General features: G+C 36.5%; 1 protein-coding gene across 20 annotated transcripts in view; it reads left to right on the plus strand.

Annotated features, from left to right (window-relative positions):
• Dlg1 (discs large MAGUK scaffold protein 1) overlaps nucleotides 1–25,408 on the plus strand; it is a 195,451-nt gene that overhangs the window by 133,910 nt on the left and 36,133 nt on the right. For all 20 annotated transcript variants that reach the window (XM_051191287.1, XM_051191289.1, XM_051191290.1 and 17 more), the window contains 4 exons: nucleotides 5,386–5,506; nucleotides 11,981–12,137; nucleotides 20,826–20,928; nucleotides 24,628–24,742. In XM_051191287.1, the coding sequence (XP_051047244.1) occupies nucleotides 5,386–5,506; nucleotides 11,981–12,137; nucleotides 20,826–20,928; nucleotides 24,628–24,742 (496 nt within the window). The remainder of the gene's footprint in view (nucleotides 1–5,385; nucleotides 5,507–11,980; nucleotides 12,138–20,825; nucleotides 20,929–24,627; nucleotides 24,743–25,408) is intronic.

Here is a 25,408-nt window from a genome sequence, read left to right on the forward strand (position 1 = left end):
TATCATTTATACCTTTTTACTGTTTTATAGTAAATAAGACCCAGTTATAAAATTTGAAACAAAAAAACTAAAACACTTACCCTCATCATTCTACTAAGAGGACAGGAATTAATTTCCATTGGCTTCCTGAGAAAAGAACTTTCAAAGTTTGTCAGTGGTGAATGAATCTAAATTTATAAATCTCAAAGTAATTTATTTTTTATTTGGTATTGTATGAAACATCTAGAATTCCTGATTAGATGCAGTTTTCTAATGCAAGGCAAGTTATGTTATCCTTGAAGCATAGATATTAGCACAAAGGAGACACAATATATACAGCCCCTTTTTTTGAAACAAGCTTTCAATATATATGTACCAGGTTTTTCCTTTTAGGGCCACCAACCAGCTCCCCAAATCATAACACAGAGACTTACTAGTTTTGAATATTCAGCCTAGTTTAGGCACATTTCTGGCTAGCTCTTTTGACTTAAATTAACCTGTTTCTCTTTATCTACCTTTTGCCTTGGGGCTTTTTACCTTTCTTCTGTATATCTTGCTTTCACTGCTTCTCTTGTCTGTCTGTCATCTGCCCCTGGTGTCTCCCTTATTCTCCTCTTCCTCCTCCTTCTCCCATCCCTTTTTTCTCCTTACTAGCCCTGCCTGTCCTTTCCCTGTCTATCAGCTCTTTATTAGACCAATCAGTACCTTAGGTACATTTTTAAATAATTAACCACACATCCTTACATCATTAAACAGCATAAACAGAAGTACCATACCTTTACACAGTTAAAGTAATATTCTACAGCACAATCAAATATAACACATCTTTGCCCGGTTAAGATAATATTCCACAGCTTATGTAACCCTGGCTGACCTAGGACTCACAGAGATCTCTCTGCCTCTTGGATTATGATTCTTACCACTGAGTTGTGTTGGTGATTTTATTATATATTAAGGGAATATATGTATCGTTCTCATTCTAGACTCTTTGTTGACATTTATCAATCCTCTTGGCAACGTGTTGATTTCTGTTTGTCTTTCAACTTTATGTTTCAAGATTTTTTTGAGTCTTTGAAGTTCTTTGAATTTTTTTTTTTTTTTTTTTAGAATGAAAGTGTCAATGTTGAAGCTATGGAGATGGCTAGTGGGAAAGTGCTAATTATTCAAGCATGAGGATCTGAGTTCAGCAGCAGCAAGAGCCAGGAGTAGACACCTGTGTCTGTAACCTCTGTGTGGGGAAAGCAGTGAGTCCAGTCTAATGGCCAGCTCCAGGTTTAGTGAGCCTAAACCCTGAGGTGGGGGAAATAGAGGAAGAAACCCAGTGTCAACTCCTGGCCTCTGCGCACGCATGCAATCGCGTGAGCGCGCTCGCGCGCACACACACACACACACACACACACACACACACGTAACTAAAACCAAGCTTGTTTTCTCACCTGTAATCTCAGCACTTGGAAGGTTGAGGCAGGAAGATTTCAAGTTCAGGGCTAGCTAGCCTGGCTTTAGAGTGAGCCTGGCTGAAACAACCAAAAAAGAAAAGAATAGAAAACTACAGTACACTTTTGCAAGAATTGAAAATTGACTCTTTCACCTAATCCATAAGTATGATGTCTTTGTCTTAATTACATAGATACTTTTAATTTTATTTTGATCAGTATTTTATAGTAGAGTAGATAATATAATTGCTTTTGTTACATGTAGACCAAGATATTGATAACCTTGATACCCAGTCTATTATAAGTGATACTACTTTTTAAAGATTTCTAGTTTTCACTAATATGTAAAAACATGCTGACCTCTCTAGATAATCAGTATTTCTAAGTTCATTTAAAGTACCTTAGATAATTTTGTAAAAGTCTGTGTATTTAACTATGTGATTTGTATATAAAATTCAGGTTTTGTTTTTGGTTTGGGTTTTTTTGTTTTGTTTGTTTGCTTTCCCTGTTCTCAAAACATTTGTTTCCTTTGTGTAATAACTGATATAACCTCCAGGTCAGTGTTAAGAAATGACAGAGGCTGAACAGATGGCTCAGCAATTAAGCTCACTGGCTGCTTTTGTAAAGGACCCAGGTTCATTTCCCAGCACCTACTACAGGCTCACAACCATCTGTAACTCCAGTTCCAGGGTACCTGACACCTTCTTCTGATTTCTGCAGGCACCAGGCACACACGTGCTGGCAAGGCACCCATACACACAAAATAATTAAATTTTAAAAAGACAGTCCATATCACTGTCACAATCTCAATATAGGAAAACAGCTTCTTACCAGGTCTTCTTTAGATTTCCCCTTTTCAGATTAAGAAAACTAATTTTTATTCCTGTTTTATGAAGTTTGTTTTTTTGAGTTTTTAAAATGAATGTTTTATTTGCAGAGGTTATTTTTCTTCTTTATATTGTTATCATGATAAATTGTATTGATCTGTAATTTATCAATGAATTCATCTGTATCAACTTGGAATTTTTTTGTTGGGAAGATTTTAGTTCTGAATTCAGTGAACATGAGACTGTCTGTATTTGCATCATTCATTATCTCTGCAGGAAAGAGAATAGATCCCATGTGATTTAGGAGGTAATTGTCAAAGACTAGGGGGAAGGGGTTTCCTAGAAAAGTGAACAGATGTCAAAGTTAGCAAACAGTTGATTTACCAGACAGAAAAAAATCTTTTGGCAAGAATACTGAAGAAAATAAAAAATGATGGTGTTATGGAAGTTGTTCATGAATCTTAGGAATCAGGAAGGCATAATCAATACTTCTGATTTGGTAATGCACACCTTTAATCCCAGCACTTGGGGTGCAGAGGCAGACCCAGTCTACAGATTGAGTTCTAGGATAGCCAGGGCTACACTGAGAAATTGTGTCTCAAAAAAAAAAAAAAAAAGTAACCAAAATACAGTAACCAGGTTAGTAATGACAGAGCTCACCATCATAGCAGCGTTGCCTGCCTGCCTTCTCATTCCAGCTCGCACTCTTCTGTGACACTCAGTGTCTGGCCCTAGACTCTTCTCCATTCCACATCAAGTTCTTCTGATTCTTTTTGTCCAAACCTCAGAGATCTTGGGTCACTGGTTTGATATTTCATGGCAGTAATTGGGTCCTTTTGTTCCATTGTTTCTCTGTGGGATCTTGTTATGTAACATTTCAGATATAAGAAATATCGATGTTTTACCTGATCTTTTTGGGGGTTAATTGATTGATCAGAACATAAATGATTAGTTCTTACTGTCTGAGAGAATGATATGTGAGATAAAAGGCTCAAATAGTGTTCACTGAATGAATCAAGCAGGGAAAAGTTACATTTTTTATTTTAATATTTTTTTCTTTTTCAGTTGTTATTGTAAATTTGGATTTTTTGCTTCATACAAACACGATAATAATAGCAAAGAAACTTGAGGGTCAAAAATCAATAAACATGTATATCTCCCAGAAAGGACTTTGGACATTGGTAATAAGTACTTTGATGCAAATATAAAAGATTATCGTAGGAACTAGTTTTTAAATAATGGTTGCTGTTAGGCTCTGTACACCTATAATACCAGTAGACACACTAGATCTCTGGATTATTGTTGCTGGGTCCTAACAGCTCCCTCGGGGGAAGTGGTGAGTCAACGACACAGACCACAGTTGTCAGATGAAAAGGAAACAGCAGACTCATTTACTCAGCAGCAGGGGGGAACCTTATATACCCTCCCAGCATCCAGGAGTTCCAATACATTGATACCCCTCATTGGCTAGATGCAATTAGGACTTCAACAGTGCCAGGCAGACTCCAGGTTGGCTCCTCTCAACCTGGTAGGACTTCACTTCCTACAGGTTATATTGCCAGGAGACATCATACACTCAACTTTTTATATGGTATAGAGACATATATAGATGCTGCTTCCTTTTTAGTAAGTATGCAATTTCTCATACCATACAATTCAGTCATTTCCTGTTGTCTTTCATTCAGATCCCTTCATTTCTTTATTTAGAGTCACCTGACAGCCACTAGTTGTTGCTTGAACTAATGACCTCTGCACTTGTATGCTCTCTGTGGTTCTTCACTTGTAGAAAATGCTTGGTAGTACAGTGAAGGGAAAGCTAATGGTTAATAATAAAAATGTTATGACATTGTGGCTAGTTTTAAAATGCTTTATTGTTTTCTATGTGTTTTGGCAATGATTCAGATAATTCAAGGATGGTGTCTTTGTAAACGAGAACTAAAATGTTTCTTGCCTAGTTGTTGACTAATGTTTCTGTCCTGCCTGGTCACTCAACCCTTTAGTTCCAATTAAACACACAGAGGCTTATATTAATTATAAATTGTGTGGCCGATGGCTCAGGCTTCTTATTGGCTAGCTCTGCCTTAATTATTAACCCATTTCTATTAGTCTGTGTATCACCACATGGTCCTAACCTACCGGTGATGTCTGGACTTCTTGCTTCCTTGGTACCTACATGGCATCTCCTCAACTCTACCTACTACCTTTCTCTATCCATGTTTGGATTTCCCACCTGGCTAAATCCTGACTCATTGGCCAAAACGGCTTTATTCACCAACCAATACGAGAAACATATTCACAGCATGCAGAAGGACATCCCCCATCACCTGGGTTTTTGTAAAGTGTGGTCAGGAGTTGCAGTATAATTCTGTGCTACAGTTTTTCTTGAATGATTATGTGTGTATGATACTGTTATAAAAATGAAACAATAAATAATTTTTTTTTTTTTTTTTTTTTTTTTTTTGCTTTTCACCAGATTTCCACTCTTTGTGGCCATAATTAAAAATAGTTACAGGTTGGGGTGACAGTTATGAACCTGGTATAAGGCTTTTCTTAACTATTTTGTCTGCATTCACAATAAATTTGAGTCTCTGGGGTTTTTTTGGTTTTTTTGTTTGTTTAAGTCTACAGATGACTTCTTAACAAAATTAAAGGAGCTGGAGAGATAACTCAGTGCTTAAGAGCACTGGCAGCTCAAAGCCTGTAACTTCAGTCCGAGCAGATCTGATTCCTCTTCTAACCTTTGGACAGCAGACATGCACATAGTGCACAAAGATGCATGCACCTAAGCACCCATCCACATAAAATTGAAAATAATATTTTACTAGTACTATTTCAGTCCTGTCTTTCTTTGACAGTTTTTTAACCTTTGGTTGATTTAATGTTGCAAGTCAGCTTACATAAAACTCCTTTGTAGTTGTATTTTCTCAAAAGAGTGAAAGTGAAATAAATTAGCTTCATTGATCTGAATGTTAAAACCAGTTTTGACCTGAAAACTGAGCTTATGAATTGTTCTTAACAGATGTTCTCTACTAAATTCTGTTACACAAACTAGCAAAAAGAATTCTACTTTAACTCTAAAGTTCATATCGAGTTACTAAGTGGCATCTTTCATTTTTTACCTATTTTCTCGTTTTATTTTGAAGCTTCTTCCCAGCCTGTTGATAACCATGTTAGCCCATCTTCCTACTTGGGCCAGACACCAGCATCACCAGCCAGATACTCTCCCATTTCTAAAGCAGTGCTTGGCGATGATGAGATTACTAGGTAAGATACTTAATATTTATCTTCGTACATAAAGCCAACTATTAAGTAGCATTTTGATTAGCCACAAAAGACAGCCATACTTTTTAGGGCTAATAAGTTAAGTATTTCTGCTCCTTTCTAAAATACTGCTTTTTACCCTCTGAAGGCAAGGTAAGTTTCATTAAGACTTCACTTCAATAATTTGGTATGCTAGTACACACCTAGTGTTCTAGCTTTGACTCTAGGCTGACACAGGAAGACCATGAGTTCGGGTTCAAGGCTAAATTACATAGGAAGTTCTGAATTCATTTGGGTAACAAATCAAGAATCTGTTTCTGTTGTGTTTTGTTTTGTTTTAAGGAAGAGATTGGCTTAGATAAAGCTAAACTAAGACTATGCTGATCTGTCCATTAAGGTAACTTTGTATATTTTTTTATACATATCATAGAATATTACAGTCAGCATTTGTGTTGAGAAATCAGGTGATGCTTTTATTGCTTGATATATATTGTTGGTACTCTGACTCCAAAAATTTGCTTTCATCTAACAGTAGTACCTGCACTAAAGTTTATGTCTAAGAAGTTTCATAGGATTCTGATGAGATAGAAGTATTTTAGCTCAGGCAGGAGAGATGGCTCAGCGGTTAAGAGCACCAGCTGCTCTTCCAGAGGTCCTGAGTTTAATTCCCAGCAACCACATGGTGGCTCACAATGAGCCTCTTCTGGCCCAAAGGCATACATGTAGGCAGAGCACTGTATCTATAATAAATAAGTAAATCTTTAAAAAAATATATATTTAGCTCCTTTTCACATTATTCACGGTAGTAATGAGACACTGTATATAGTTTGCTTTGTAACTTTTACAGGTTTATATTTACTGTGGTGTTTAACATTATGTATGTCCTTAGTAATGTCTGTTGATGTTTTTATTACTATTACTTTCTTCATTGTAATAATTGTTGGCTTTGAACCTTCATGTGTTTGAATTGTGACTTCTCTTGATAGACAAACACTAGACTTAGTCCTGAACTCTTTACAGCCCCTTTCTCTGGAGAAATTTTACATGATTTCCAGATATATAGGTATATAAAATAGATATATAAGTCAGGCATTTTTAAAAAATAATTTATTTTGGAAAAAAAAGAGTAAGTCTTATAATAAAATAATTGAAGACCTAATTTTCATACTAATAAGATGAATGTACCTGTTTATTATAATATAAAGAATTAAGTTTTGGTGCCAGCAAGATGGCTTAGGTAATGGTAGATGCCACCAACCCTGGCAACCTGAGTTCAGTTTCTGGAGCCAACATGGTGGAAGGAGAGAACCAATTCCTACAAGTTGTCCTCTGACTTCCACTAATGTATACCCCAACACACACATAATAAATAAGTAAAATGTAATTTTTAAAACTTGATTAAAAATAAAAATTTAAATCTTGGCTAAATGTTTTATATTGTAAGCTGTGGAGTATCTTCAATGTTTTTCACCATTGGTCAACATTTGTTTTCTGAGAACACCATGTTACATAAAAATGCAGTACATAATAGAAGTATGACTAGGGTCCTTTCAGGAATTGTTGGATATTCTATCCTGATCCTAAGACAGATTCAATTAATGGTTTGTTTGCTTAATTATTTGTTTTTATGAAACTCGGGTTATCAATTCAAATACCAATTTTTTTAAATCAAATAGTCTACTATACAATTTAAAGATATACTACTTTGATATTTATATGCTAAAGAAGAATGGTTAGAAAATATTAAAAAGTGTTTCTGTAATTAAAGCATTGAGGTTGTGTAAGAGCAGAGTTCTGTAAGAGCTTTGTTTCAGATGCACAGCAGTTTCATCTCTTAGATGAGGCTTTTTCAAGCATCATGTGTTGGTGGGTGGCATGCACAGTGAGGAATGAACATGTGAGATGTCCAGACAAGGCTGCAGTACTGTCCTATGGGGCAACAAGGGAGGCAGCTCCCAGAAACACCTGAGGGTTCTTTACTCAGTAACTTTGAATTCGTTTTTGATTGTACATTCAAAAACCTTTTGCTTTGGCCAAATTTTTCATCATGCCCAGATTCATTGTGACCTCAATGTAGGGTTGGTACTTATAGATTAAGAAACTGAGCTCAGCTTAACGTGATTGCTTCTCTTTAAAAAGGATCTAGGTTCAGTCCCCAGTACCCACCCACTTCGTGGCTCACAATCACCTGTCACTCTAGTTCTAAGAGATCTGTTGCCCTCCTCTGGCCTCTGTAAGCACCAAGCATACCTGTGATGTTCGTGCATACATTTGAGCAAGCATTCATACATATAAAATGAAAGTAATAAGTAAGTCTTTAAAAAGAAAAGAAACAGTGATGTCTCTAGTACAGAAGCATTTGTTTTGTTTCTGAGTTAGCAGTGTTGAAAGCAAAATAATGTTTATTAGTTGGGCTAGTAATGAAAATTAGTACAAAAAAGGAATTCTTGTTTTTTAAAATTAATTACTTCTCAACTTATCCCTGTTTTTGCTATTTTCTAATAATGCCTATTTCTAGGAGGAAAGTAGATGGTTAATATGGCTTTAATATCTTTACATATTTTGCCAACTAAAGGATAAGTTGTATTTACATTTTTCTACCAGCCCCCGTACTCTCTGTATATCTCATATCTAGAGTATTTGTTAGATGTTTAACACAACAGACCTACCAATTTGCATACTAATATTAAAGTCAGATGGTTGGTTACTTACAATGGTATGCATTATATCAGTCCCATTTAACAATTATGCTCCTTACCCAAATAGAAAGTACAAAAATCTGTGCCCAAACACAGGAAGCCCTCCACAGTTTGAGCCAAAGCCTCATTCTCAACTCCCCTTCAGAAATATCTCAGCATATACTTAATTACTATAACGCTCAGTCTTTAATAGTTCTTTATTCAGATCTGGGCATAAATGGCACACACATTTAAAGCCAGCACTTGGAAGGCAGAAGCAGGTAGGTCTCTGTGAGTCTGAAGCTAATCTGTTCTACGTATGAGTTTAAGAACAGCCAGAAATACATAGTGAGACCCTGTCTGAGGGACAGGGAATGAGAGACAATAAACAAATATTGTTAATTGGTTTTATTCAGATATTAACATGACATAAATTTTACACTAGTTAAATTTACAGATAGGGCTGGAAAATGGTTTAGTTGGAAGACCTAAGTTTGACACACACACCCCAAACCTACATTTTAAAAAGCCAGGTTGGTGGCACGCTTACAATCCCAGCACTGGGGAAGCAGAAACCTGCAGGTCCCTAAAACTGTTTAGCCCATCGGTTTCATCCATTTGGCAAGTCTAGGCCAGTGGGAAATCCTGTCCTAGCCTTCCAAAACCTTTTTTATCATCAGAGAAATCCACACTACTTCTAGCTCTATAACTTGAGTCTACTTTCAGTCTTAAGAATCTGATTCATCTAGATAATTCTTGTAAGCGGAACCAAACAATATGTCTTCTTTTGTAACTGACATTTCACAGCAGTTTTCAAGGTTCACTCATGAGTTAGTGTATATCAAATCTTCATTCATCTCTCTAAGTAATAGTCCTGTGTATGTACCTTTCTTTTCGCATACATAGAAGATAAGAGAGAGAGAGTTAGAGAGACAGAGGGGGGAGGGAGAGAGAAATAGAGAGCACCCATGCTTCTTCACACTTTCAAACCACAGTTTATTCATCCATTAGTGGTTACTTACATAATTTCCAGCTTTTGGTTACTATAAATAATTCTGTTATAAACACTGACATTCACGTGATTGTTGTGAGCTAGTTACTTAGGAAATAGATATAGGTGGATTTCCAAGACCATATGTAACATGTTTGTGTGTTAGCTTTGTGAGCAGCCATCAAAATATAATCACTGCCAGTCACTTAAGAGAGTCTCAGAAGTATCTTGTGGATTAATTTACATTGTTCTAATGATAGCTCCTATTAGGCTCCTTTTCATGGATTATGTTTACATTTAGAATGTATTTTCCTCCAGAAGTAACTGTTAAAACTTTAAAACAATTATTCTATGAATTTACAGTTCACACATGTGTTGCCCTGCATCCTGAATCCACTACCTACCGTGATGAAACCATGTCCGACCCTTGTCTTACCCTTTCTCTCCTTCAGGGTTCCCAGGTTACTACCATCGTGAACTTTATTACCCATGTTTTCTTTCATATATATATATATATATATATATATATACACACACACACACACACACACACACACACACACACACACACACACACATATGAAGAGAGAGTTTCTGTCCCATCTGGTACAGCAGCCATGTAGTACCAAAGAAACACACTATGGCTTATATTAATTATAAACTCTTTGGCTGATGGCTCAGTCTTCTTATTGGCTAGCTGTCTCTTAATTATTAATCCACTTCTATTAAACTATGTATTGCCATGAGGTTGTGGCTTACATATAATGCTTTGGCATCTGCAGCTAAATGGCGTCTCTCCAATGACTCTCCAGGTCTCTCTTCCCAGTCTCCTCCTAAACTGGTAGCCCTGTCTGTACTTCCTGCCTGGTTACATTCTGCTTGTCCATTGACCAAAACAGCTTTATGCATCAACCAATAAGAGAAACATATTCACAGCATACAGGACATCCTCCATCACATGTTGTTCCTAAACATTTAATTTTCCTTTTGATGAGAAAAGATAATTTTATAAACACCATAAACGAATTAGCAAAATTGGATAATACTGGCCACCTACATATATGTAGAAAGTACTACTTCAAGTTTTAAGTAGACCAGCACATAAGATTGATCACATTATGTCATATAATTCTTAAAATTCATCTTAAATATTTAGCTCTTGCAGCTATTATAACCATTGTTTTACATTTTAGAAAATATATTTAAAAATTTAAAGGCCTGCCAAATATACTATATTCTTTTTGAAAGTAATATCTGTCAAGTAGAACTCTATATTTCATCAAATTTTAAAGGATCTGCTGCTGGTGCTTTCCTGATCTTACAGTAAGACAGCTGTGGATGATTTTCACATAAGTCTACCCAAAGTTGTGAAAATTGTCAATGGTGAGATAAATTCCAGAGAATTTTGATGTAGAAAAAGGTAGACACACATCCATCTTAAAATTCATTTTATAAAGTAATAAACAGGGCTGGGTGTGATGATGCACACCTTTAACAGAATACCAAAAAAAAAAAAAAAAAAAAAAAACCTTTTGTATTTTGGATAATAAAATCCAGGAAGGCTGCTCTTGTTTGGAGATGGACTTTGCCTATGATACCTGGGTGGTCTCAGATCACGGTCCTAAGTAATTCTCATGCTTTGGCCTCCCAAGCAACTAGAACTACTGGTGCATACAGTCATGCCAGGTTGTTAGGTGCTTAATTGTTTCATCTAAAAAGTTTGGTGATGGGCATTTTCCAGGTTGACAGGGTAACCAATAATGCCTATGAAGCTTCTGATTTCACTTCCATCATTGCAATACATCCAAACCCATAAGGAGATTTCATTATGTTCATTTGATGGCCAGATGGGTGATATGAGAATGGAGGGTAGGAATATGTTCTGTCTTGTTAAGGTCTTTTTCTGTGGAAAATGACAAAACATTTTCTTCTCATTTGTCAGAGGCTAGAAAGGGGTCTATTCCTCTCCTTAGCAAAAGGGAATGGTTTATACTGACTTGTTAAATGGTGTATATTTTTGCAACTGAAAGAAGGGCTCTATTTCTCCAAGCAAAAAAGATAACTGCTTTGTATATCTAAGAAATAATGGCTATGATGACTTCTCAGGCAATAGTGTTCATAAATTTTTGACATTTATTACTTTTATATTACCTTTAGTACTATTTTTATTCTTTGAATATTCATAAAATGTGTTTTGATCAAATGTACTACCTCCCAACTCTTCCCAGATCCACATGAATTATTTCTTACTTTCAATTTTGTTGTTCTTGTTGTGGGAGTTTTTGTTTTGTTGGTTTTCCAAGTCAGGGTTCCTCTGTGTAGCTTTGGAGCCTATCCTGGAACTTGCTCTTTAGACCAGGCTGGCCTCAAACTCACAGAGATCCACCTGCCTCTGCCTCCCTAGTGCTGGGATCAAAGGTGTGGGTGTTTTGTTTTGTTTTGTTTTGTTTTTGTTGTTATTGTTGTTGTTTCTTTATATAAAATTAAATTATTCCCCCTTTTCTTTCTCTTTCCCTTATGATTTAGAAAAACCTTCTATATGGCATTTGGATCTTTTGTTTGTTTGTTTGTTTGTTTTCTCCATTTAGCTGTGTGTTGTTTGATAATAGTGACATATGCCTACAATCCCCATACTCAGGATTCTGGGTAGGATTGCTATGAATTTGAGGCCAGATAGTTGAGGTTCAGCCAGGTTTCCATAGTAGGACCTCCTCCCCTCATAGGAGTCACAAGTAGGATGCTCTTCTGGGTAGAGTGTTCAAGTTCTACATAAAATTTCTATGGCATTTACTTCTTCTTAATTTTTAGGGAACCTAGAAAAGTTGTTCTTCATCGTGGCTCAACAGGACTTGGATTCAACATTGTGGGAGGTGAAGATGGAGAAGGGATATTTATTTCCTTCATCCTTGCTGGAGGACCCGCTGACCTCAGTGGAGAGCTCAGAAAAGGAGATCGTATTATATCGGTAGGACACAATATTTAATGTTTTTATTTTCTTTACTGTGACTTGTTAATTATTAAAAATGTATTTCTAAAATAACTGAAAAGTATATTTCTGATACGAATAGTAGAGTTCAGTCTTTTTTGTTGTTGTTATTTTTTACCAAGCTTTTTCTGTATATAACAGTGTTTATTGTTGTGTGACAATTACCATTATTTGTGGTGCTTGGGCTGAACCTAGGTCCTCACATCTACACATCTGCTCCACCGTTTAGCTACAACCCCAGATGGAACACAGTTATTATTAGTAGATTGCAGTAGATTCTTGTAGATTCCAGTCTCATCTTTGCTTTTTATTTACCCTACAATGTTCCTCTTTTTTTTTTAACTTTTTCTTTAATAATGATTTCTTAACTATATTTCATTCACCTCCATTTCTCATAATTTCACTGAATATAGGACTTGTCAACATTTTGTTCTCTTTCAGCACTTTTTAGATTATTGGGTATGTGCAACAAGTACTGTTACCTGTTATCCGTCTTACATCTCCCGTATCAGTTTTGGAAGTTTTCTGTCAATATCTCTTCAGAGTACTGTGTCTTCGTTAGACTGTATAGTACTGTTCCACAACTGATGTTATATGCTCTGTCTTTCCTCACAGTCATCTTTTCCCTGTCTTTAAGTTTCACTTTGGAAACTTGTTTTGACTTATGTTCCTTTAGCTAATTTTATTATACTCTAAGTCTTTCCAAAAAAATCTCTGATATTTTTCCCTAGAAATTCCATTTGGTCCTTCCCTTCCTCCCCCCCCCCCCTTGGTAGTTTTTATGCCTTTGCTCAAACTCTCCAAGCTCATCATCCACATTGTCTGTCCCTACAGCCATTAGCATTAGCATTTAATCATCATGATTTTATCATAATAATCATTATTATTTTTGGTAGCAAGGTCTCACTAAAGCCCTGGTTGGCCTGCTCTCTCTGTAATGTCCAGTGGGGGACATCCTTTTGCCTCCACTTCCTAAGTCCTGAAATTGCAGGCATGTGCCACCATACCCACCTAACTTCTCTTTGTCTAGAGAAGTTACATTTTCTTCAATCTTTGCTGGTCTTACAATCCTAACTATTGTGAGATGTTTTAGATAAGAGAATGAAGTGGGACACACAAGATGAATCAGTAAATAAAGGCACTTGCTACTAAACCTGATGACCTGAGTTCAGTTTCTGGAACCCGCATAATGGAAAGAGAACCAGCTGCAGTCTAATGTGCTCTGACCTCCCCCCCCCCCATTATCAGAGAGGGGTGGGTATGCAGACTATGGGTGCAAGTAGAGGAATTTATCCCCCTGCCTTCCTGTCTTGCTCTCCCTTTCTAAATAGTTTAATCAGTTTTTTGTTTGTTTGTTTTTTTAAGTATGAAGTAAATACTATATGTAATTACTCTGTAGCAGAATAATTTGTATGTCAGAGATCAAGTTGTATAAACATGATCAGTAGTTGAATTGCATTTTGTTATAGCTTCAGTTTAATTTAGTGAGGGCTTTTTGTTGGTTGGTTGGTTGCCTGCTTGCTTGGTTGCTTATCTGGTTTTTAAAAGTAAGAAAAAGCAAGCATTTTCTGAGCACTGAAAAATTTTATGTTTTACAGCTGAGCTGCCAGCTTTCAAAACTGCTTTATAACTTAGCTGTCAGCATTTTGGGATGCTGTATGTAGTTCTTTGTGTTCTCTGAACATCCCTTGTTTTTTCATTACTTTGGGAATATATTTCCCATTCTATATCCTCTTCTCTCTGCATTGACTTGGAGGGCTTTGTTTCACCTCTTTTGGTGCACTTCTGTTCCTGGGCAACTAAAAGTAAAGTTTCTGTTGTTGACTGTTGGCAGATTCTCAGCACCATGAGGCTACTTCAGTAGCAGTTTTTAGTGCTTTGACTGCATTGAATATTATTATGAACTCTGTTTAGTTAGGTTGCTGTCTGTGAAGACACCAGGACCACAGCAACTCTTATAAGGAAGATATTTAATTGAGGTGGCTTGCTTACAATTTCAGAGGTTCAGTTCATTATCATCAGGGCAAGGAACGTGGACATGCAGGCAGACATGGTCCTGAATACATCTTGGCTTTCAGGCAACAGGAAGTCAACTGAAAAACTGGACAATATCATGAGCATAGAAAACCTCAAAGCTCACCAGCAGTGACACACACTTCCTCCAACAAGACCAAACAAACCCACTCCAGCAAAGCCACACTTCATAATAGTGCCACTCCCTATGAGATTATGGGGGTCCATTACATTCAGACTACCACAGCTACTGTCTTGTATTTGGAAATACTCTCTACAATTCAGAAATGAGTAAGTTTTTCTTAATGCTTAAATTCAGTCCCCAAACATTTATCTGAATACTCAGTCAAGTTCCATGGTAATGAGGTTCACAAGTTGGGCATAGACTTGCCTTGCAGCTTCTGGAAATTTCTTTTTTTTTTTTTTTTTTTTTTTTTTTCTTTTTTTTTTTTTTTTTTTCCTTATTTTTTTTTTTCTTATTTTACATATCGATCCCAGTTCCCTCTCCCTCCCATTCCCCCAACCCCCCTCCTATCCTACACCCCCCCACACACTACACAGTGAGGGTGACGCCTCCTTCCAGGAGGGATCATCAAAATCTGTCAAGTTATTTGGAGTAGGGAATAGGCCCTCCCTCCTGCCTCTAGGCTAAGGGAGTATCCCTCCGTGGGGAATGTGCTCCCAAAGTCCTTTGGTACACCAGGGATACATCCTGGTTCCACTGTCAGAGGTCCCTTAGACTGCTCAGGCCTTCTAACTGAGACCCACGTTCATGGGGTCTGAGTCAGTCCAATGCTGGTTTCCCAGCTATCAGTCTGGGGGTCCATTAGCTCCCCCTTGTTCAGGTCAGCTGTCTCTGTGGGTTTCTGTAACCTAGTTTTGACCCCTTTTCTTATCATTCCTCCCTCTCTGCAACTGGATTCCAGGGGTTCGGCTCAGTGTTTAGCTGTGGGTGTCTGCTTCTGTTTCTATCAGCTACTGGATGAGGGCTCTATGTTGGCATATAAGTTAGTCATCAATCTCATTATCAGGGAAGGGCATGTAGAGTAGCCTTTCCACTGTTGCTCAAATTATTAGTTAGGGTCAACCTTGTAGGTGTCTGGACATTTCTCTAAAGTCAATTTTTTCAAACCTATAATGGCTCCCTCTTTTTTTTTTTTTTTTTTTTTTTTTTTTCTCGTCTATTCGTCCCCCACTCAATCTTCCTGGTCCCACATGTTCTCCCCTTCTCTTTCTCCTAACTCCCTCTCCACTCACTGCCACCCCCCCCCACTCCCAATATACTCAGGCGATATTGTTCCTTTCCCTTTCTGTGAGGGACTTCTATGAATCTCTTAGGTTCCTCCTTGTATCCTAATTTCTCTAATGGTGTGAATTATAGGCTGGTAATCCTTTACTCTATGTCTAAAATCCATATATGAGTGAGTACATTCCATGTTCCTCTTTTTGTGACTGGGTTACCTCACTCAGGATGATTTCTTCAAGTTCCATCCATTTGCCTGCGAATTTCAAGATCCCATTGTTTTTTTCTACTGAGTAGTAGTCATTGTGTAGATGTGCCACATCTTCTTTATCCATTCTTCAGTTGAGGGGCATCTAAGGTGCTTCCAGGTTCTTGCTATTACAAATAATGCTGCTATGAACATAATTGAACAGATGTCTTTGTTGCATGGATGTGGATCATTTGGGTATATGCCTAGGAACGGGATTGCCGGGTCCTATGGTAAACTGATTCCCATTTTCCTGAGGAACTGCCATACTGATCTCCAAAATGGCTGTACAAATTTGCACTCCCACCAGCAGTGGAGGAGTGTTCCCCCTTTCTCCCAATCCTCTCCAGCATAAGCTGTCATTGGTGTTTCTAATTTTAGCCATTCTGGCAGGAGTAAGGTGGTATCTCAGAGTTGTTTTGATTCGCATTTCCCTGATGGCTAAGGATGTTGAGCACTTTATTAAGTATCTTTCAGCCATTTTGGATTCCTCTATTGAGAATTTTCTCTTCAGTTCTGTACCCCTCTCTTTAATGGGGTTATTTGGTGTTTTGGTTACTAGTTTCTTGAGTTATTTATATATTTTGGAGATCAGCCCTCTGTCAGATGTGTTGGTAAGATCTTCCCCTAGTCTGTAGGCTGCCATTTGGTCTTGTCGACTATGTTCTTTGCCTTACAGAAGCTTGAGGAGGTTCCATTTATTAATTGTTGATCTCAGTGTCTGTGCTACTGGTGTTATGTTCAGGAAGCAGTCTCCTGTACCAATTTGTTCAAGGGTACCTCCTACTTTCTCTTCTAAGAGGTTCAGTGTGGCTGGATTTATGTTGAGGTCTTTATCTATTCGGACTTAAGTTTTGTTCGTGGCGATAGACATGGATCTACCTGCAGTCTTCTTCACACCATCATCCATCATCCAGTTGTGCCAGCACCATTTGTTGAAGATGCTTCCCTCCTTCCATTGTATACTTTTAGCTGTTTTTTCAAAAATCAAGTGTTCATAGGTGTGTGGGTTAATATCAGGGTTTCCGATTCGATTCCATTTGTCTACCTGTCTATTTTTGTGCCAATACCAAGCTGTTTTCAGGACTATAGCTGTATAATAGAGCTTGAAGTCAGGGATGATGATACCTCCTGAAGTTCCTTTATTGTAAAGGGGTGTTTTGGCTATCCTGGGTCTTTTGTTTTTCCATATAAAGTTATTTCCCCAATCTACAAGAAACCATAAGATGTTGAATAAAGTTTTCTTTACTGGTTTCTTCCAATTCCCATCTATTCCTCCTTCTCTTACCACTTTGTCAGGGATGAAAGTGGCCATAGGTGTCACTTTTGGAAACTTTAATTTTTTGTCTTTTATTACATTTGCTGTTTGTTTTCTTTGGTGGGGGGGGGGGGCATGCTGCAAGGACAGAGGCAGGATACAAAGGAATGGGAAGACGAGTGGAATTCAGGTACATGATATGAATTCACAAAGAATCAATAAAAACAAAATTTTTTTTAAGTGCCCAGTAGAACTCTTGGGGCTAGATAATAGAAATAGTATGTATGTTCTTTAGCGAAGTACTTTCATGGGTATATATAGTTGTCAGATACTTCCACCTTAATTAGTCATGGGGTGGGCTTGTTTTGCTTTACATTTTTGAAGATTTACTGTAGTTTAGTCTTTTAAAATAAGCTGTAGTGTGATAAGGATAAATTGGTGGTGTCATTAGATAAATTAGCTAGTTAGGAAATAAAATTAACTTAGGACCTTCACATCACACCTTCTGTCAAAGTACGTTTTCAGTTGGCATAGGGTTTAGTGTGAAAAACTCAGAGCAAAAATAGATAATTTTAAGTTGCCCATGTGAGACCAGCTTATGTAGGTCACTGACACATGATGTTGCCAGCAATACAGCCAAGACCAGTCCAGAGATTGCAAGGCTCACCCTGGGTGTGTTTAAAGACAGCACTGTTTGGCAGTAGACATCAGTAACATTTGTAAATGCTTACTAGTCCATGGTGAAATGCCATGAAAGCAAAAGAGAAAAATCTTTAGTAGCAAGAGGAAAATGTGCAGCAAGATCTTCAAAACTGAATGTGATGTAAAAACTCTGGGACAAACATTTAAGTACCTCTTTAGATAAAATTCAGAAATACAAATAATAAGAAAATGAGCTTTAAAACAAAAGTGGTTAATTTAAAAAAATGTGTTTATAAACTTAAAATAATAGTGTTGCATAAATTGCTGTTCATAAATTTGGGAAAGATATAAACCAATAATAAGAAAAAATGAATAGATCTGTAGCTAGGAAGGACAAACACTAAATCACTAATTAAAGGCTTGGATTGTAACTGTGATAGAGCGTGTACTTAGCTTTCATAAAGTCATGGATTTGAGCCTAGTATCAATATAAACATATATTTCATGGTATATAGGTTATATATGTGGAGCGAGAAAGAAATCAAAAGCCAGACAACCTTTTTTTAAAAAAAAAAAAAAAATTAAGAAACTCCTCCAAATCAGAAGATATGTAGCATTTTCCCAACTTAGTCTGTGAGGCTGGCCTTAGGCAGGCAGAGAAACAGACCAACCAAAAAAGCTACATTGTTTGTGAATATTATAGATGTTAGGACCCTCAACAAAATAACAGAGTGGATCTAGAAACATACAGTAATGCACTATGTGCAACAGTTTTATCCAAGGAATGCATGGTTAGTTCTGCAAAGAAAAAATGGTTAGAAACCATCCCGCTGCAGTAATGGCGCAACCGCATGACATTCCATAATGTAGAATGATTGTGGTAGTCCCATTCCTTTCCATAGTAATGACATTTGACAAAGTAGGAATTGAAACGACATCCTTGCCTTGATAAGGCAGCAGCTTATACTAAATGATGAGCAACTAAAAGCTTTTCTCCTAAATCAAGAAGAAAACAAAGACATTCAGTCTTCTTCCCACCTCTCTCCAACACTTAGAAATGAAAAACAGAAGTTCCCTAGGGTTAAAGAGGAGGAAGAAAACTTTGTGCAGATGGCATAATCTCATATGTATGAAGTCTTAAGAAACACTGAAACAGCACAATGAACCTAGCAGAGCCAGTCTGCTCAACAGGATTTCAGGGCCAAAATCTCCACAAAATGAACTATACACACAGAGTTTGAACATCGGGAGCAAAGCTGGGGCAGGGTGCACTCAGTGGTAGAGAGAGGTCCTGCTGGACATGCATGACAAACGTCCTTCAGTTTGGTCCCTTATGTTACTGTCCAAAACAACAAGATGCATAAGTGTAAACTCAAGGCTGGAAAATGGCTTAGTGGCTAAGAGCACTGTTCTTCCAAAAGACCAGAGTTTAGTTCCCAGCACCCACCTGTAACTCCAGTTCCAGAGGATACAGTGTCTTTGTCTGGCCTCTGATGATCCATGCAAGTGTGCATGCACGTGCTTGCTCTACACACACACACACACACACACACACACTTCTCCCCCTCTCCCGCCTCTGCACGTGCGTGCACGTGTCTACACACACATTTAGTTAGGGAAATGGATAAAGAATACATAGTGTATGCATACAATGATACATTCATCAACCATGTAGTTTGGAAAGTGCTCAGGTATACTATAGGCATGAGCCTTAAGTGAAAAACACTTCAATGTAGAGGAGAAGAAAGCCTATGCAGTGGTTTTAGGAGTTTGAATGACCACAGTGAGTAGATTTGAGCTTCTTTCTGGAATGAAGAAAATACTTTGGGACTAGGTAGTTGTGATATGATGGTTACATTACTTAATTGATGTGCTAAAATAACACCCAACTATACAGTCTTAAGGTGTATGTTGTATGGTATTTGAAGTATTTCCCATTTTTTAAAATGTTTGTTTGCGTGTTTCTTTAGGTGAATCTAAGATTTTACATATATATACTTTTTCAGTACATTGATTTCTTCTTTAAAATAAAAACACACACACACAAGCAAAAAATATTGAGTCAGAGTCAGGTGTGATGGCACTCATTAATCCCAGCACTCAGGAGACAGAAGCAGTTGGATCTCTGAGTTCTAGGCCAGTTTAGTGTACAGATTGAGCTCTAGGCCAGCCACTCCTACATATTAGGACCCTGTCTCAAACACCCTTGATAAGACATCATGCTTCCATTCAAGTATTGACTGGTATTTTGGAAAGTTTTATTTCTACTCTTGGCAACAGAGTATGTGTTTTTGAGTCCTGACACAGGCTATCTTTCCCAAGCAAAAGTTTTGGATCCTAGAAATAACTTCTTTTTTGTTGTTGGTGGTGGTGGTTTTGGTTTGGGTTTTTTTTTTTTTTTTTTTTTTTTTTTTTTTTTTTTGTTATTGTTATTGTTGTGTTTTGTTTTAAGACAGGGTTTCTCTGTTATTGCTTTGGAGCCTGTCCTAGAATTCACTCTGTAGACCAAGCTGGCCTTGAACTCACAAAGATCAACCTACCTCTGCCTCTTTTGAGTGCTGAAATTAAAGGTATATGCCACCACCTCCTGGCAATGCTTAATTTTTTAATGTTAAGAGTTTATTGCATTTAATAATATTAATAATTCTATGAATAGCATCTTAAATGTGTCTTAGAGGAGAGGAGTAATTTCTTAAGGTTGTGCCTTGCTGTAAAACCAAGTGTTATTCAGGAGTCTGACTGGTCACGTCACCTTAGTAACTATTCACCCAATGCAAGTTCCTTTATTAAAAAGTATGTCTTAAGAGTATTTACATTTACTAGTTGTTTAAATTGGACCCCAAAATCTGAACTATTTTAATATTCTTAAGCAGTTATTTTTCTGTCTTACTCTATGAAGGAAGAAGGCAATGAAATGAGCTGAGCTGGAGAGTTAAGTGTAGTAAGATGTGAAGCCCTGCTGCAAGCAGGGATAGGTTCCTTCACTGCTTGAGTTGCTAGTAAAAACCAATGACGAAAACCAGTGATACTTATTAGCTGGGTAGCCAGCCTTCTGAAACCCTTCAGAGGATGTGCTCGCCTTTCTTCTTTCTGATAAAGTATTTTTAGTGAAACAATTGTTTAAAATAAGCATGTATTGTTTTACTGTACAATGTATTCAAACAGTAAAGATACCACAGTTAACCCTTACCTACTCACATAACAGGCCATTGATTTCTAATCAAAAATTTCTTTTTTTACATTAGTATTTGATTTTATTTTTAGGTAAACAGTGTTGACCTCAGAACTGCGAGTCATGAGCAAGCAGCAGCCGCATTAAAAAATGCAGGCCAAGCTGTCACTATTGTTGCACAATATCGACCTGAAGGTAATACTATTTCTGTTGCCTTATTACCATTGCATGTTTCAGTTATTTCCCTTATTTTAATTTTAAATTCTTCCTCTTGGTAATGTTTACCCCTTTTTTGTTTGTTTGTTGTTGTTGTTTTGAGACGGGCTTTCATATAGCCTTGGCTATCCTTGAACTCGGTGTGAACTCAGAATAATTGAATTGATCCTCCTGCCTCTTCCTCTCAGATACTAGAGTTATGGTTGAATACCACCATGCCTGTTTCATACTGTTCTGGGGATCAGGCCACAGGCTTTATTCATGTGAGGCAAGCATCTGCCACCTGAGCTATATCCCCAACCCTTAATAATATCTCATTTCTAATCTTAACTCATAATTTTATGTTTTGTTTTAATTTTCTAATCCAATATGTCCAGTCTAAACCAGTTCATTTTCCAGGTTAGAAGTGGTTGGTTTTTTTTTTTTTTTTTTTTTTTTTTCATTAGGATTAGGGATACTTTATCTGCCAACTGTTTTGAGATTGTACCATTATTTGGATTAATTTTCAAGTTTCTCTGACTTCCAACTTAGCACATCCTAATATCCCTTTTACTAACTCACTGGTTTGAAAGATTAATAAAAACTAGAAGTAAAAACAGTAATGCTGCCAAAAAAAAATGAAGTTACTCAGTTTTTTTCTTTTGAATTAGATGTACTTATTGACCAAGTTAATGATATTTTCTAGTAGCCTTTATTGTTATTTAAAATAGGAGAATGACATTCTTTGTATACAGTGTTTCTAGACAATAAAGCATTGTGACATAATTTGACTAGATTCCTAAGGGGAGAAAGCACTAATGGAAAATTTGAGGTAGTACCATAGTAAACGTGTGTAAAATTCTAGTAGGCACCAACATTACCAATTCACTTAGGAAAACCTCAGTGGGATTGATCAGTTTGAACACCCAGAAGAATACACAGTAGCATACTTGTTGATGTTCATAATATGATGAGGAAGGAAAAAATGATGTGGCTGAAGGAACTAAATTAAATAATTTGTCATTTAGGCATTAAATGAAAGTCTATAATTTAGCATCTAAAAGAAATATAATGACCAGCTGTTAATTTGCTCTTATTTTCCTGGTCCAGCAAAATTCAACTCAGGTAATACATAGTTTAAAAGTAGCTAACCTGAGCATTCATATGAAGGTATAATAAGGAGCAGAAATTAGCAGCCAAGCTCAGCAACAGAGGACATATGACATGAAATTTAACCTCAGCTTCCATGACAGTTTATGCATTCACTTTGAAAAGTAGAAGTGTAAGAAATGTAATAGAGATTAATGTAAGGTAACAAAACCCAGAGACACTGCAGAAATTCAGTGGGGAAAACAGTATAAAAGTAAACAACAACAACAAAAAAAAAAAAGACAAGCTAAAAATATTCAATGGCAATGTTTTCAAAGGAAAATATAATGTGTCTATACAACATATACATAATTAGTAGATTGTACTTAAATGTTTATGTATTGAGTATATGTGGCAATAATAAAAGGAAGCGATCAATTAGAAAAAGTGAAAAGAGGGTGTAGAAGGAATAAAGGGGGGAGTGATGCATTTATATTTTAATTTAATTTTTTTATTTAAGAATCCTTTAGAAAGTAAACGTTTGAAATTTCAATTCAATACATTCATGAGGACTTTCTGCTAACAGGAAGCATTGTTATCGTGGAAAAGAACACATATGGTCTTGGTTTGGGGGGGGGTTGTTTTGTTTTTATGGCCATTGACTTTTACCTAAGCCTACCACTTACGCCATATTGAATAGGTGCATTTGCCATTGGTAGTGTTTCTCCATAGTTGCTGCTAGTCTTAATGTGAAAGAAAAAAGAAAAGAAAAAGTTTTGAAGCAAGGCAGTGGTGGCGGTGCACACCTTTAATCCCAGCACTCAGGAGGCAGAGGCAGGTGGATCTCTGAGTTCGAGGACAGCCAGGAATACACAAAGAAGTCCTGTCTCAAAAAAAAAAAAAAATTGAATAAAAGAATTTTTTTGTAACTACTAATATTTGGTATGTGTTTCCTGTTTCAGGAGTGGTTTCCTTATGTGGATTTCTATTGTATATATTTATACTTTTCAAATTTTCCTAAATAATAGATTTGTGGATCCTAAAATGGAGAGCAGGGGCATTAAACATCTCTCCCCAGATAATGCACATGATATTTAAATTATTTCAGATAACTATAATATGCTACATGAAATAAAATATGGTTTAGTCCCTTGGCCTTTGAAATGCTGGAGAACGTATCCTGTGGGGCACACGGCCTGTTCTTTCCCAGTAGCAGCTCTACTAAGAAAGCTGTAGTTTCTAGGAGAAGGATGTACACAACCAAAAAGGAAGACAGAATTCTCCCCAGATAAAATGTGAGGAAACATACTTAAGCTAGATAAAAGGTGGCAACAGGATGGCAAGTGTGAACTGACTGAAACAAAAGAAAAAGGTAGGAATTTTGATGAGGTAAATGAAAATTGAAATTTTAAAAGGAACAATGAGAAAAAATGTGTTGATGAATGTTTGGTCATAAAGACAAATGTTACAAGGAATTCTTAGTAAATATAAAATGACATATCACAAATGTAGGAAATTATTAGTAATCATCCTAATTCCCTAATCATCAATATTTAGTATCTGAGACTGTAGCTGCTTTGTAGTAATTGGTGACTTCTCAGGAAAGAGCTCTCCAGCCTCGCTGTGCTCTTTTTTGCAGAAAGTTTTCAACTTTCTATAATTCTGATTGTTTAAAGTTGCCCAAGGCTTCTCATATCAGATTGACAGTGAAAACTAATAATGCCACCTACTTAAAATGTAACGAGTGTGTTGTTAAAGATGGTAGAGCTAGCTGTTAGAGCAGTAGAAAGTTACCAGACCAACGTTGAGGAGAAGATGTAACTTAGCGCTAGCACAGTACAAAAGTCATTTTCCTTTGAGAAAAGCGGTCTGTTTTTAGGGGATTTTGCTACCTAATTGTTAAAGATACACTCTTACTGAAAATAAAAATGTAGCCAGGCATAACCAGGTTCACAATACCAGGGTATTTCATAGTTTTTAACATTATAGTATGTTTTGAAATAGGTATCTTCAAAAAGAATTTAAATGTTTTTTAATTTTATGAACGTTGCTTCTGATTACCTTTCTTATTTTGGCATTTTTGACATTTTAAAAATTACAAGCTAGTTAAATTTAGTTCTGTTATTTGGTTGGAGTTTACTTTATCATTGTTATCAACTTTGCATAAGTTCTGTATTCTGAGAGTTTTCCTCTCACAATGGAAATGGCAGCAATTAAAACAACTGACATTAATTATTGTAGGTTTCTGTTTTTAATTGAGAAATGGAATAAGTCCTGCTTTTTAAATTTTACACCTACATTAAAATATAATGAAAACTGCTAGTGTTCTTTGATTTGTGGAATTTTCTTTCTATAGGTCAAATGGGTTTTTTCTTTTTTTGTGTGTGTGTTTTGTTTTTACAAAGATACCCTTCACTAGCCAGTTCAAGTTTCTAGTACAGTTAGAAGCTTATTACTGTTTTAAACTTGTAGGCATACGTAATGAAGAGAAGTTAATGACCTACTTAATTTTAGGGTTTTTAGGTCATTAAGTCAATTTTAAGACACTTTATGTAGTTTACATTTTACCTTTAAGAAACTTGTTTTTAAGGATATTTTTTCCCCCATCAGAATATAGTCGTTTTGAAGCTAAAATACATGACTTACGGGAGCAGCTGATGAGCAGTAGCATTAGTTCGGGGTCAGGTTCTCTTCGAACTAGCCAGAAGCGATCCCTCTATGTCAGGTGAGTTTTACTTTAATTGTGACATCACTTACTTAATCATTTGTGTAAGCAGAATCTTTTAGGTTATTTTTACTGTGACTGACTTGAATTTATTATAGAAAAATTCAGTGCAAATAAAAAACATTTTCATGAGTGATTTTCTGACACTATGTCTTTCAAGAGTTAGGGTGTTATAATTTTAATTTAAATTATGTGACCCTTTGAATTAATGGTATAGAAAAGGCAAAAATAAATATAAACTAAAAATAGAAAAACTTAGGTTAATGGTTTAGTAGTGATTACATAAGCTGGGTTAGGTTAAATTTACCTGCATATACTCTTACACATAAGATAACAAAATAAAAAGTAATGCTAAAAAGACTATATAAAACTCTAAAGTAGTTAAGCCATTAACATTATTTATTGTAAAAGGAGAGGGAGGAGAACCCAGTAGGCACTGCATTGCACCGTGTCCAAAAATGACTTTTTCCCTCCAAAGAGCAGTTAACTCTAAACCAAAAATAATCTCCCACCCCCCCCCCCAAAAAAAAGTAAAGTGTTGAGTAGTATGGAAAGATTTTTGCCTTAATTTTCAGCTTTCAGCTTAGGACAAAAGAATTCGTGTTTTGCCTCATTTCTCCTTAGGGATCACAGTACACTTTCCCTGGTGCTGGGCAAGTGCACTGC

The sequence above is a fragment of the Phodopus roborovskii genome, unplaced genomic scaffold (assembly GCF_943737965.1).
Source record: "Phodopus roborovskii unplaced genomic scaffold, PHOROB, whole genome shotgun sequence".
NCBI lineage: Eukaryota > Metazoa > Chordata > Mammalia > Rodentia > Cricetidae > Phodopus > Phodopus roborovskii.